Source organism: Benincasa hispida, chromosome 5 (assembly GCF_027475165.1).
Source record: "Benincasa hispida cultivar pf3 chromosome 5, pf3_genome.v1.1, whole genome shotgun sequence".
NCBI lineage: Eukaryota > Viridiplantae > Streptophyta > Magnoliopsida > Cucurbitales > Cucurbitaceae > Benincasa > Benincasa hispida.
The window spans coordinates 68,629,577-68,645,140 of NC_143482.1; the positions used below are offsets into that span (position 1 = coordinate 68,629,577).

General features: G+C 32.7%; 1 protein-coding gene and 1 long non-coding RNA gene across 5 annotated transcripts; both read left to right on the forward strand.

Annotated features, from left to right (window-relative positions):
- Positions 1-1,206: 1,206 nt before the first annotated feature.
- On the forward strand, positions 1,207-1,928 carry LOC150036378 (uncharacterized). Its single transcript, XR_016529737.1, has 2 exons — positions 1,207-1,305; positions 1,449-1,928. It is a non-coding gene; the product is annotated as an uncharacterized LOC150036378 (long non-coding RNA).
- A 56-nt stretch (positions 1,929-1,984) lies between these two features.
- Positions 1,985-9,287, forward strand: LOC120078488 (RNA-binding KH domain-containing protein). Of its 4 annotated transcripts, none has more exons than XM_039032756.2 (14): positions 2,019-2,476; positions 3,199-3,446; positions 4,062-4,138; positions 4,276-4,386; positions 4,537-4,605; positions 5,072-5,128; positions 5,287-5,325; positions 5,419-5,523; positions 5,601-5,683; positions 5,771-5,852; positions 6,207-6,350; positions 6,473-6,544; positions 6,678-6,800; positions 9,019-9,287. In XM_039032756.2, exons 2-13 carry the CDS (start codon positions 3,266-3,268, stop codon positions 6,792-6,794), a joined length of 1,137 nt encoding a protein of 378 aa, XP_038888684.2. In that variant the 5' UTR covers positions 2,019-2,476; positions 3,199-3,265; the 3' UTR covers positions 6,795-6,800; positions 9,019-9,287. The 4 variants fall into 4 exon arrangements, with proteins under 4 accessions (XP_038888683.2, XP_038888684.2, XP_038888685.2 ...); XM_039032757.2 differs by lacking the exon at positions 9,019-9,287 and adding an exon at positions 7,347-7,521; XM_039032755.2 differs by lacking the exon at positions 9,019-9,287 and having other exon boundaries at positions 1,985-2,476; positions 6,678-6,949.
- Positions 9,288-15,564: the final 6,277 nt, after the last annotated feature.

Genomic DNA, 15,564 nt, shown 5'->3' on the forward strand with positions numbered 1-15,564 from the left:
GCAGGTATTAAAAAATCCATATAAGATGAATTTAAAAATTTTGTAGATTTTAAAAAGTGGAATTATGTGAACAAATAAAGATATTAAATATTAATCTGAAATTGCATGAAAAAACTTGTAAACAAACTGGGCGTCATATATTCAAATAATTTAATTCTGTCCGCCATTATTATGTGTCCCCATTTAGTTGTTTTGGACCATTTCCATTCAAACTGTGTCCTATGAATCCAAAACCCATAATTGCCTCCTCATGTCCTAATTAACCCATCTTCCAATTCTTCCCCCATCTATATAGAAGAACACTATATTTTAATTCAAAATTCAATTACCACACTCACCTCTCCATGTGCCCATTGCTCAATGCTGTTCATAATGTCTAGAGAAGACTAGAGAATATAGAAGTGTGAGATTCGATGTCTTTTTTCTTTCTCCTTTCTTTCATGTCTCTATTTATTCATTTAATTAGATTCTTTTCTTACACTAGAAAAAAAAAAAAATGCAATGAATGGTTTGAAACAAAATTAAAAAAAGAAGGAGAAAGGAAAATGAAAGGTGGGGGATAGAATGGTCAACTTTCACCATCATTCATCATTATTCCCCATATTATAACAAATGCAGGGCTACAAGTTATTAATGTTGGTACCTCCTTTTTCTGGCACAACAAGAAAATGGGCCACACAAACAAAGAAATAAGGACTTGTTTAATACATATATATGTACAAATTCAATTCTATTATAGGGCCTCAAAATTTTCGGATCCCACTCCTTTTTAAATCAAAATCCAGCTTCTTGATTTGATTTGAGATGAGTTTTGTTTTGTACTACTTTTTTATGGATGGAAACTTAGATGGTGATCATACCATAGGACTTTTCATGTGCTTGTTTAATATAATTGAGATATTTTCTAATATATTGAGATCACTTTCAACTAAAAGTGACCTTACTATTACTATTATTAATAGGGTATTGATTCGTGATTTCGAACTCTCGACTTTTATTCTACATCATTTATTTTTTAAATAAAGATGTTGAAAATGCTTATAAAGAGGGTCTACTTGAGAAGGAACAAGTTTAATTGTGATGGTGGAGAATTGGAAAAAAAGAGGAAGGAAAAGAAAAGAAAAATTGTGAATGAATGGGTTGGAATTGATTGATTGGAGTTGAGTTGCACTAACAATGTTATTGATGGCTCCGTTAACGCACCAGATTGAATTTGGCAAATTCAAAGATTGATTTATATATATATATATATATATTCTTGAAATAAGTTGTGGGTATTGGTTGAGATTGGCACTCAAAGATTTGGTGAGGATTTGTTGAGTTTATTATTTATATATTCACATCTTATCCGCATTTCACATACATTCCGTATATAAATATTCTTAACAAATTTTTATTATATAAATATTTTTACAAATTATTATTATTATTAATGGTGTCGTTTTCAGCTACATCTACTTGTCGTAGGGTAACCTACGCACTTAAGTGGTGGAATTGGGCTTGTATGCGGCCCATAATACTAGTGTGCTGGGCTTGGGGAATGGAGTGATGGAGTCCACGAAAGAGCCCACTTGGCAATGCATTTTTTCAATTTCGGTCTCTCTTGTGTCTTGTCTTAGTTTCTATAGTGTATATTTAACTGTAAACCTTTCAAATATCATGTACATTCAACATAGTATAAAATTTCAATTATATTGCTTCAAGAGTGTTTGGAGAAGGGTCAGGCAGAGTGTAATGGAGTTATTAACTATACTACTCCACTTATCATTTTATACTTTATAAGACTGTTTGGAATGCTAAGATGATATAAGATGTGGGGAGTTTTGATCGAGTATAAACGATGAAGTATGATCGAGTATGTTCAAACACTGAAGGAAAATGACATACAAAACAGAGATATACCATCTCATGTTGGATCTTTAAAAGTCCTTATGTTGTTAGTAAATTTTATAAATTTTAGAAGTTGAAGGACTCTAGTAAAGAAAAAAAGAAATATCTCATGAATTGAAGCCTTCATCATAACATCAAGTGGAAAGCCCTCAATGAAGGAATTTCTTTTATGATGTTTCATATAATTGTTTTGTTTTGCTTTTTCTTTTTTTGGAAAAAAATTGAAAGATTAAATTTAGAGAAATTGTGTCAGACTAACTTGGTAAATTGACCTCTCTTTTCTTCCGAAAATTTAACTCACATTTTTCTCTCCTCCGTGCGGTTGTCTTCTTTTCTGTAAACCCTATTTCACGACGTTCAACCGCCCCTCCCTCCCATTACCAGCTATGCACCCTGCCGCCGCCCGCTGCTAGACGACGGTGTCTCAGCCGCTGCCGCCCATCCTGCACTCTCATCTGCTGCAGTCTCTGCCCTTCAACAAACTCACTGCCGCTCCCTCCCTCTCACACTCCCTCGTTACTCATCTATGTCATCCCCTAACCCGCGCCGTTCGTGAGATTGGGCAGCCGCTCAGATTCGGCATAAGGTTTTCAATTTTTGTTTTAATTTGTTTTGTCGATTTATTTTTTTCACCCACGTAGAAGAAAATCTAAAGAAGCAGTCTGGTTGTCGAATTCTTTATTCAACAAACGTTCAATCAGTCTAAATGAAACTGTAGAACTAAAAATGCCTCAAAGTTTGCTTGAAGGTGTTAGTTAGTTTGCTTGAATACTGAATATAGAAAAACTATGAAGCATGTGAACTTAAGGAAGTCTGTAACTTGGTTTGGTTGTATCGATTAAAAACCCCAACTATCAATGTTAATCCTAAACTTTAGAATCAATTAGACCCTCCATTCGAATTGCCTTCTAAAATTTAACATATAACTTCTTTGAATGCTAAAAGTAATGTAAAAAAGCGAGAATCAAATAGGAGTTTCATTAATTTGAGTGAACTTCTATCCACTCGTCTTCTTTTAATCCTCTCTACTCCTTTAGAAAGAATTGCATTATTATTATAATTTGTTACTTTGTTGAAACTTTTGGAGAAAAATGAACTTTCATGGAATCAAGTGAACATAGATAGATACAAATCACTAGTATAATATTGATATTTCCCTAAAATTTAAAATCCTGTCTAAATCCCACCTATTCGGAAGTTGGAGCGGAACTTCGTGCTGTTCTTTTGCACCCAAGCACGTCAAAAATAATTTGAAATTCTCCCAAATTCATTGTTCCAAACAGGGGTTAATTGTGTAAAATTTTCCAGATTTTTCATCTAGGTTTAGCTCCTTCCCATTCCTTCTCACGGTTTCTCAGAATAATCCTACACGCTGATGGAGGACATAGAGCAACAGCAAAATAAAACCAAACACAAGGGGAAGCATGACAAGCCGAAGCCATGGGACGAAGATCCTAACATTGACCGTTGGAAAGTTGAGAAGTTTGATCCCTCTTGGAATGAAGGTGGCATGCTTGAAGTCAGCTCTTTCTCTACTCTGTTTCCCGTGTACAGAGGTAAGGAACTTTATGTGTTTTACCTTCAATTTTTACTCTCTTGCTATTACGGAGGATTGGATTGGAATAAATGAATGAATTAGAGTGTGGGCTTCTTAGAACTTTCTTACATAGTATTCGAGATCCCAATTGTCTTTAGATTAATAATTTGATACCTTTTATTTAAATTACATCTAGTTTGTGTACTAAATTGTGAAACAGTTTGTTGTAATCCTACTTAAACGATTTTGAGTTACTTTGAACTTTCAACTGTTTTGTTTCGTCAAGTAGTTTGGCTGAAAAGGAATTGTTGTTTCATGTTTAATTGTTCGTAGGCCAATATGCTTTATTTTGTGTTTCATCAATCAGTTTTATGTCTACATGGAGGGCAAAAGTTTTTCTTTCTAGTGCTGCGACCTATTCAGTCTCCGATTTTCCTGAAAATAGTTAGGTGGCAGTAGAATAGCGAGGTTTTGTTTTCTAACTTTATGATTTTGGTAATCTTTATCAGTGGAAGATGTTCAGTTCATTTTGTATTTTTCAATATGCTTGTTTTTACCCCCACTTAAAAGATATTTCTGCTATACAATTGATTTGACTGCACAAATAATCACATTCCAATTTTTCCATTTTCAGAAAAATATTTGCGAGAGACATGGCCAGTTGTGAAGTCTGCTCTGAAAGAGTTTGGTATTGTTTGTGAACTGAATTTGGTAAGAGGCTATGAACTCATAGAAAAATGAAAAAGTTCATAACCTAATGAAGCAATGACATTGATTCTGCGTGTGAGATGATTTGAAACCAGTTGTAATTCTCACTTCATGTGTTTTAATCCCTTACGATTGGTCAGATTGAAGGATCAATGACAGTTTCAACAACTAGAAAGACTAGGGATCCGTATATTATTGTCAAGGCAAGGGATCTGATTAAGCTTTTGTCAAGAAGTGTTCCTGCTCCTCAGGTAAAACAATAATTTGATTTATTTTATGTTATTTTTCTTTTGATGTGGTAGTTGGATCTTTCTTTCATCGGTCCTGTTAAATGGTATCTTGAATTGTTTTATTATTATTATTATTATTTTTATTTTTTAAAACCATGGTTTATGTGTCAGGCAATAAAAATATTGGATGATGAAATGCAATGTGACATTATTAAGATTGGGAACTTGGTACGCAAGAAGGTCAGTGTCTTTCACTACATATTTTATTACAGATTGATTTATATTCTCTCTCAAGGTATTTGGCTAAGAAGTTTGCATAGTTGATAGTTGTCAGCCTTTAATCTCATTGCACACGCTCTAAGGTCTGAAGTTCACCCTAAATTCAGAAGTCCATATCTATGGCAACCTACAGCAAAAGTCTACTAATTACTGGAAAATGGAAATATTTAGATATAAATTGAAGTGTAGTGTTTTATTCGACTCGAAGTTGAAAATTAGCCTGTCATGTTAGAGAATAAATTTCAGGGTTTTTTTTTTTAATGTGTCACCATCCGTTGGTAATCGTGCATTATGGTACATAATAATTCCTTAGATGGACTACCATTTTCCATGCCAATTAGCATCTTTTGTCATCCTTCCATTTTCGATTATCTACTCTGTATCAACCTTGAAATTTGACACTGTCCCGACCTTGACTATGATGCAGGAACGATTTGTTAAAAGAAGACGCCTTCTTGTGGGCCCAAATTCATCAACTTTAAAGGTTCATATAGCTTAGTTGATTGATTTCCGAGATTACTTAGTTTCTCCTACTTTGATAAAGATATCTTAATTTAGCTTTCTTAGAGAGGGGCAATTGTGTTTATCTAAGTCTATGCTCTATTTCTTCTCTCTTATCTTTTAATTGTTATTCTAGCACAGGCGCTTGAAATATTGACAGGATGCTATATTCTTGTTCAGGTACATATATGTTCTTTTGCTGCTTGTCTATTTTTTCCGTCTTTTTCGACCTTTCCTCTTCTGTAGTGTCAATCTCGTTCTTGTTACTGACAGGGCAACACTGTTGCTGCGATGGGTTCATTCAAAGGTTTAAAGCAAGTTAGGAGGGTAGTGGAAGAGTGCATGATGAATAAAATGCATCCTGTATACAATATTAAGGTTTCTGGGTTTAATTTCTTCATATCAATTTATGCTACTCCGCGATAGCCCTCTGCGTAACTTGGTATCTCATGCAGATTCTCATGATGAAAAAAGAGCTTGCTAATGATCCAGCACTTGCAAATGAAAATTGGGATAGGTTTCTTCCCAAATTCAAGAAGTATGCCATTTAGACTTGTACTTGTTTGCTGATTTTCTTTTGCTAGAATCATGTTTTTATGTTTTACATAAGCGTCCTTTTTCTCAGGAAAACTGTCAAACAAAAGAAGGTCAAGAGTAAACAGAAGAAGCCGTACACACCTTTCCCTCCTCCTCAGCAACCTAGCCAGGTGCTAGCTTCCTTTCACTTCCAGGAGGCGCAATTTGTCTATATTTATATTTCAGAAAGGAATTATGGAAATAGCATGACAATATAAGAAATAATCGTTATGATGGTCTATTTGCAAAATCACAAAATTAAAAGTTGTAGAAAAGGAAACAGGCCACAATACATCAGATGTCAGGTTTAATAAAGATAAATTATTCGAAATTTAGGAAGTGCTGAAATGTCTTAAAAGCATAGTATGTTATTGTCATTGTGACAATTTTATAGGGGTTAAACTTAAACGTAGACATGTTTTGCAGTCTTATTTTTTCTCAATGCATTCATGTCGATAAGATTTTTTGACGCGATGTATTTGCAGATTGATATACAATTGGAAACTGGAGAATACTTTTTAAGTGACAAAAAGAAGTCAGCAAAGAAATGGCAGGACAAGCAGGAGAAGCAGGCAGAAAAAACTGCTGAAAACAAGAGAAAAAGAGAAGCTGCCTTTGTTCCTCCTAAGGTATATATCGCTGCATCTCATTTATTCAACTTATCTAATTTATTGAAGATGTTTTTTTTTATTCTTTTTACTACCATACGTGCTCTGATGCTCCTAATGACAATTGTTTTACCTCTATTCAGGAGCCACCGAAGCAGGATACAGAACCCGATCAAGATAACAATGATATATCCGAAATGGCAAAGGCCTTGAAGGTATGGGATTGTGTGTGAGGGCTATATGTATTATAGCCGTGGATGCTCCAACTCCAAGAAGAATTTTCAACTGGAAATGATCCAATTTGTTTGACAAATTTGTTGCAACTTATATGATCGTGTTGCTTTGCAGGAAAAGGCCAAGGCATTTGGTAAACGAAAAGCTATGGAAGCTATCAATCCGGAAGCTTATATTGCATCATCCAGCGATCGGCCGCATTTCAAGAAGAGATCCAAGACATCATCGTAGAAGTTGGTAAGTTTTTTGTCAGGGGAGTTTCCACCCGTGTATGAAATTTACCAAAGGTTCTAGTTTTTTTGTATGACTTCATTTTTTGTTACATTTCGGATTAGGATTAGAATCGGCGTTGTTTTAATGAGAAAAATCAGAAGTCTTATTGTTCACTGTGTTTTTCGTTGTTTTTTGCACTTTGCCTTTCCTTTCTACGTTTTTGCCCTTACAACCATTACAACGAACTCATCAGGCCCCCCACGCCGGTGTTTTTCATTTTTAAAAACGGTAATATTAGTTTTTCAAAATCTTCTTGAATTTTGGATAGAAATTGGGACTTAAAATGGTATGGGCTGATCTAGAATAGTTTATATAATAATATATAAATAAATAAATAAAATATGATACAATAATAAACTAAAATTATAAAATAACTAACACTATAAAAATTGGATAATATGGAAATTTAAGTAGAATTTAAAGTGGATGTACCTAACAATGATTTTAAGATCCATCAAATGTCACTATTTATAGATAATTTTAAGATCTATCAAATGTCACTATTTATAGGTAAAGTGACAAGTAGGATGTGGTCTTACATGGACACTACGAGGCACATGGATAACATGAAGATTGACATATGGTTTTTAGGATACTAAGCAATTGACATTATTTACTATTATAATATTTATAATACTCTCTTTTATATGTTTGTATATATATGAAATGTGTCTCGTTAAAGTCTTACTAGAAAAATCTAATGGGAAAAATAATTCTAGTGAAGGAAAAAGAGTACATATTTTATATAATATATACTTCTAAAAGAATACAATATATCTACTCCTTTATGAAAACATCATTTAAAATCTCTGAGTGGTCGCATCTTAATATTGTGCAATTTTTTTAAAAGTTGCGATTGGTATTGGCTTTGTAAATAAATCTGCAAGGTTACCTTTTGAATAAAATTGTTGTATAGTGATATTGCAATTTTTTTCAAGATCACGAGTGTAGAAAAGTTTCGGTGAAATATGTTTTGTTTTATCTCGTCTAATATATTCTCATTTGATTTGGACTATGTTTTCTTCGTATGATATTGTTGGAAGATTTTTGTTAGAAGACACCACATATTTCACGAATGTGTTAAGTAATTGATCTTAGCCACACACATTCTCGTCTAGCTTCGTGAATAAGAATTTCAGAATGATTTGAGGAAGTGCCGTTATGATCTGTTTTACCGATCGTCATGATATAACAGTTTCTCCACATGTGAACAGATAACCTATTTGAGATCTAGCTTTTTGTGGATCAAATAAATATTCAGAATCTGTATAATCAACTAGGTCAAAATTTGATTTATTTGAATAAAATAAACCATATCGATTGTTTCTCAAAGATAATGGAGTATATGCTTAATTCCCTTCAAATATCTTTTTGTAATAGAAGAACTATATCTAGCTAATAAATTGAAAATGCAATATTTGGTCATGTATTATTAGCAATATACATAAGTATACCAATTCCACTAAGATATGGTCGACCGATGAATATAAAATCCACTCAGGTGATTGTACCATATCTGGTCTTGTCCATATAAATCTTTTCAAAATTTTACCTGTATAAGTTGACTGATGAATAAATATTTCATCTGCTAAATGCTCAATTTGTAAACTAAGGTATGTTTTTTATTTTCTTGAGATCTTTCATTTCAGTTACTTTTTTAAGATATTCCATTGCCTTTGAAAACTTTTCGAGAATTCCAATTATATTCAAGTCATTAACATATACAACTATAATAGCAAATCCTGTTTGTGATTTGTGATTTCCTTATAACAACACACAGACATATTGAATTATTTTGATATAATTTTTTCAATAAATATCCGCAATTGTACCACATCCATCCTGATTGTTTCAATCTATGTAATGATCTCTGAAATTTTATTGAATACAATTCCTGAAAATTTGATGTATATGTTTCAGGTACCTTAAATCTTTCCGGGGTTCTCATATAAATATCATATATATAGATATGCTATAATTACATACATAAGATGCATATCCAAACTTTCATACATAGTCCGATCAATTACTTAGTGTAATCGCATCCACCACTAGAGAATATCTCTCTTATAAACAATACTAAATCTTTGTGAAAAAGCTTGTGCAACTAGTCTTACTTTGTATCTTGTGATCTCATTATTTTAATTTCTTTTTCTCACAAACACCCATTTTTATCCCACAGGTTTGACACCTTCTGGTGTTTGGACTACTGATCCAAAAACCTGCATTTTGAAAGTGAGTTTAATTTTGTCTCGATTGCTTCTTTCCACTAAAGCCAATCTTTTCTATGTCAACATTCTTCAATAGATTTTAGTTTAGGATCCTTACTTTCAGATATAATATCAAGAGTACCAGTATACGCAAAAATGTTGTCAATAACTACATTAGTTCGATTTCATCTTTTTCTTGTCATGACATAATTGATTGAAATCTCATTATCATCTTTAGGTATTTCACCTTCTTCATTAGTCATGTCGAAGATTTTTTCATGAGTATTTACATCTGCAATCAAGTCTTTTTTACTATTAATTAATTTTTGTTTTCGAGAATTTTTATCTTTGGAACCTATTGGTATACCACGCTTCTGACGTATTCCAGACTCATTAATGACAACTTGTTGTGTTGGGATATTAATTATTGATGGAACATTTACAACTAATATATGTGACTCAGTTACTTTCTTTGCATCTATAAATGCATATGGTAATTGTTTTGCTATATTTTGCAAATGAATTATTTTCTAAACTTCAAATTCATATTGATTTGTACGGGGATCTAAATGAGACAATAACGAGGCATTTCATGTAATTTCTTTTTTCCAATTTCTTAATTCCTCATCCTAATGTTGAAAAATTTGTTCTATCAAAATGACAATCAGTAAATCGTGCAGTAAATATATCACCCATCAGGGGTCAAGATATTTGATAATTGATGGGGAATCATATCCAACATATATTTCTAACCTCCTTTGAGGACCATTTTAGTGTGTTGTGGTGGAGCAATTAGATCATATACTGCACATCAAAAAAATTCTTAGATGATAAATATTTGGCTCATGTCTATAAGCTAATTGTAATGGCGAATACTTATGGTAAGCTACTGGCCTAATGTGTACAAGCGACGCTGCATGCAAAATAACATGTCCCTATACAGATGAAGGAAGCTTGGCTCTTATAAGTAATGATCTTACAATTGATTGCAAACATTTTATAAATGATTATGCTAAATCATTTTGTGTATGAACATGAGCTACAAGATGTTTAACACTTATCCCAAATGACATACAATAATTATCAAAAACTTGGGATGTAAATTCACTAAAATTATCAAGACGAGTTGTCTTAATTGTATAAGTATGAAATTGTGCTCATAACTTAATTATTTGAGCAAGTAATCTTGCAAATGCGATATTTCGACTTGATAATAAGCACACGTGTGACCATCTACAGGATGCATCTATTAATACCATAAAATATTTAAATGGTCTACTTGGTGGGTTATAGTGTTGGGATTGGTGTCCTAATTCTCCTGGAATCTCGTTGTTTGTAATCATACACATTGTCTTATGAATAAAATAACTGTTATTTCATTCTGGCATTTACCCATATCCAATAAACAAAACTCCATGGCTATCTTATATAAACTTAAGCACGTATATATGATATACAAGTGGATCATACCTTAAGCGATAACCTAAATAGGTCTGTAGTATAAGAATTAAGGTGGGATACATGATCCTGTTGACACTACGTTACGTCCCGCTTTGTAGAGGTTTGCAAATGTTGTAAACTACTACAGATGGTAGATCCTGATCATTCATGTGGAGACATGTGAGCAAGGATGTCCTATACAAAGAGTTTGTATAAGATCGGACCACGAGATGACTAGACTCTGTATATAACGCCGTTGATACTAGAGACTTACATCTCACCTAAATGACCATAGGTGACACTACTTCAATCCTAAGTTTTTTGGAACTCTTGCCTTTGAGGGTGGTCCTTTGATTAGTATGGGTGAGAGTGGTCAGATTGCCAACTCAACATGCTGACCTTTTTGGGAACTTGTCTGATTTGAGAGTTGGGAACTCAATACACAAGATGAAATTCACTCCTTTCCCGAAGCAGGGATAAGTAGAGAGATTGCTCCCTTAAGAACTGATTCCGGGGCTTGAACATAGTGGCCACGACTTCTCTTTGGAAGAGAGGACTCGGTCATAGCAGGACTATGGCTTATGTTCATTAGAGGATTCAGTGATACTTAAGGAGTTAGATATAACTAGAGGGGCACAATAGTTATTGGCCGAGCTGTACTTACGAGCGATCTGTGAAGGGTTGTAACTCTGTTGATTGGTTAAGATAGACACATAATATATCTGTGGTAAGGAGAGTTCAAATGTCGGTCTTTAGTGGAATGCCTGACAGTTAATGAATGGTGGATCCCGTGACTAAAGAGTTTAGCCAGTTATTCACGTACCGTTGGAGCTTCGAGATACAGGTCTATAATGTCCCCTTGGTAGCTTAATGGATTCAATTGAGGATCAATTCTTGGTGTTGATTTGAAATGTTCAAATTGATAAAAGGTAATTCGATTATATATGGTATGATCGATATGGTGTATGAGATACATCAAGTGGAGGATTAATGTAAATGAGATTTACATTAAGTACCATGGAATAGAAAAAGAGTTATAGTTTATATGTTTCATAAGATGAAAGATTAAAATTATAGGTTATAAATATAGTATGATAAATTGGTTATCATTTATATTTATAATAATATTAATTATTGGATAATTATCTCTTTTTCTCTAATACCCAATTGAGTGGGAGGTTATTGGTGGTTTCATGGTAACCGTGAGATAAAAGTAAAATTGTTTTCCTAATTTTAAAAGGAAAAAGATTTTGTTGAGAAATTGTGAATGTGAGATTTCCAATCTCGGAAATATTCTCATGGGAAGTTGTCAAGTAAATTAGATTTAATAAGCAACAACTTGGAGTGAGCTAAACGATCATGGAGTGTTAGTAGGCGACAGACACTCAGCTAAGTGATGAGCTAAACGATCGCATAGCTTTTGCTAGACAATCGCTTAGCTTTTCCTAAACGATTGGGCATCGACCTATACGATAGATTCTTCCATCTCCTACTTACTCAATCGTTTACACGATTGTGATTTCTCCTGTGTTTTGCCTCAAACCAAGTCCCCACAGAACTCACCCTTTGGATTCTCACACCGAAAATACCAAGGTAGCCTTCTTTGTGGTGTCATACTCAACTCGACACTGTCGAGGTCGTTTGTGGAGTTCGAGGTTTTTTGACTTTGGTGATCGCTTAGTTCGAGTGCGCGATGTTCGTGCTGTGTAGCGGTCGTGTTGGACGAGCGTTCGTGTGTTGCTGTGTAGCTGTGGTCAAGCGTTCGTAATCAAAGAGCTTTGTGATGAGTCTGCAATAGTGTGTTACTCTCGTCCTTGATCATTGTATAGCATGCTGTAATTTATATATTTTTTGCATAACTGTTTGTTTCCGTTTTTTATTGTAATTGTAAAGTTCATATACGATTGTAATTTGGAATGATCTTTTCGCTGCTTATGGAAATCCTTGTGTTCGATTTCCTTTAAATAGGTCTGCATATATCACCATGAGTTTGTTCTAAAAATGCAGGTGATTCTGTTTCCACTTTAGCTGGTAAAGGTCTAATTATTAATTTGCCTTGAGAGCAAGCATCATATATAATTCATTAGATTGAAGAATCTTCTAGCTCTTCAATAGGTGTCCACTTGAATTCTCAATAATTCTTCTCATCATTATAGATTTTGGATGACTCAATCTATCATGCCAAATAGCAAATATATCTGGATTCATGAACTTCAGGTTCATTGTTGCATATATTTCAATTATTCGTATATGAGTATAATATAATCTAAAAGATAAAGCAGACAACTTTTCCAATATACGTTTTTCATTTGAGATAGTAGAGATAATATATAGATATTCCACATTATTCTATCACTCTCAATATGATAACTATTACAATATATATCTTTAAAACTTAGAAGATTTGTCTTTGATTGACTAGAGAACAATGCATTGTCAATTGTAAATTTTGTTCCTCTAGGCAAAATAATATTTACTTTTCCAAAACTTTCGATAAAGTTTACAGAACCTGATATTTTATTTACTTTTGCATTCAACATTTTCAATTTGGAAAATATTTTTATTTGTAAGTATTTTGTGTGTAGTTGCACTGTCTGCTAGACATAAATATTCTTTGCTCATTTTTGAATCACCCAAAATATGAAAATGATCTATGTTTCTTTATTAAAAGAAAATAATTATAACAAGAAAAACAACACTTAAAATATACAAAAGTTACTAAAAAAATGAAGATGGATAAAAGAAAAATAACAACATTAAGTCTAGATGTTCTCAAAGTAAAAAAAAACCCTTGATGTTCAATCAACTGTGCCAATATTCTCTTCGGGAGATTCAAAGAAGTCCGCCATATCAAAATTTGTCATATAGGATGGGTCAAATATGTCATTATCCTGGTATGCAAAATTTGCTTTCACATTTTTCTCTTTTTCCTTCAGGGAGGCTTGATAGAGGTCAACTAAGTGTTTTGACGTACAAAAGGTATTGACTAATGGCCAGTTATTCCGCATCAGAAGCATTTATTTTCAACACTCTTTGAACAATTATTTTGTGGAGCTTTTTCTTTGTGATCATCATTTTGTGATTCTTTTGAATTTGAATGATTAGAGCGTCCACCATGAAAATAATAATTATTTCTTCCTCTGCCATGATCACGACCTCGACCACGATTATTAACATCCACCACATTCACTTCAGGGAATGGTGTTGTTCCAGTTGGTCGAGATTCGTGACTATTCATTAATAACTCGTTATTTTGTTCGAACACGAGATGACATGAAATTAATTCAGAATATTGTTTAAAACCTTTCTCTCGATATTGCTGCCGCAGAAGCATATTCGAGAGATGAAATGTAGAAAATATCTTTTCTAACATATCAACATCAGTAATTTTCTCTCTCCGCATAACAACAATTTTGAACTGATTTTAAATAATTCAGAATTATAATCACTTACTGATTTAAAATCTTGTAGCTTTAAATGCATCCACTCATATTGTAAAATATTTTTTGATGATTAAGAAGAATAATTATTTTTTGATGATTATATTTTTCTTTCAAATTTTTTTACAAGATACGAAGATCTTTTATTGTAAAATACTCCATTTTTAATCCCTCGTGGAGATGATAATGAAGGAAAATCATAGCTTTTGCTTTGTCTTGACTGGATGTCGTATTTTCTTCTTTAATTGTTTCTCCCAAGTTCATAGCATCCAAGTGAATTTTGGTATCGAGCACCCATGACAAATAATTATTACCATTAATGTCAAGGGTTGCAAATTCAAATTTTGTAAGATTTGTCATGACAACACTATCACAAAATATTATATTTATATTAGAAATTTAGTATGTGCTAAATATGCAAAATAACATTTAACTTATTAATTATAATAAAGAGGAAAAAAATCGACCTATCTTTAGGACCTACCTTTAGTGATGGAAGTAATAGGAGTTCGAGCTGATAACGAGTTGTGAAATTGAGGAGAATAACGGAGCAAAATGGAGCACAAGGGATATGAAGAAAATATAATATAATAATAAATAAATAAATATAGTATGTTATAATAATAAACTAAAATTATAAAATAACTAAAACTATAAAAATTGGGCAACATGGAATTTAAAGTGAAATTTTGAAGTGGATTAACCCACCAATGTGTTTGATTTTATGATCCACAAAATGCCACTATTTCTAGGCAAAGTGGCAAGTAGGATGTGGTCTTACATGGACATCAAGCATGAAAAGTCACATGGATAATATGAAGATTGATGCATTCCTTTTAAGATTTATAATATTATTCAGTATTGTAATCTACTTTTCATAGAAAATTTTGTTTGACCAAGTAAGAAAGTGAAACAAGCTTGCTTTGGTTAATGTGTTGAATAAATAAACAATAACTTTGAGGAGGAAACTTATAAAAGTTCATTAATTTTTTTTCAATAATAATAATACAATTATTATTATAATAACTACGACTATGGAGATGAGAGATCGAACTTTTAATCTCTAGAGAGGAAAATCGTGTTAATTACTGTCGAGCTAATTAACATACATAGATATGTATTCTATCTATATAGATTGAATACATAGATTTGTATTATGTTCTCGCTTGAGTTTCATAGGATATTATTTAATGTACATAGATATGTATTCTTACGTGCTAGTTTATCGATATATCTATGATACGTAAGATGATGTTGAATGTAGTATATTAATTTTTTTTAATAAAATTGATGACCTTGGTGGATTTGACTGATTGATTTAATGCAATTGCATGGTAATAAAAAAAATAAATAAGAATTTTGAACTCAATGATTTTGATGGATGATGCTGAAGAAAATTAGACATGAGGATTTCCATGAGCAATGGAATGATGTTCTAAATTTCCTTCGAAATTAAACACTAATAATTATAGTCTAGAAATGAAAACTAATAGGTCATGCACAATGCGAAATTATACCATGCTTTACAATGAGATCAAGGGATAAAGTATACATACCTTTGAAGACTCATTCTTTAAACTCCCTCGATCACGAACTCCAAACGTTAAAGACAATAATACACTAACGCTCGAACACAAC

Coding starts and splice junctions, on each gene's coding strand:
- LOC120078488 (XM_039032755.2), top strand. CDS start 3,266: ATGGAGGACATAGAGCAACAGCAAAATAAAACCAAACACAAGGGGAAG. Junction 4,606..5,071: donor GGAACTTGGTACGCAAGAAG/GTCAGTGTCTTT, acceptor ACTATGATGCAG/GAACGATTTGTTAAAAGAAG. Junction 5,129..5,286: donor CAAATTCATCAACTTTAAAG/GTTCATATAGCT, acceptor ATTCTAGCACAG/GCGCTTGAAATATTGACAGG.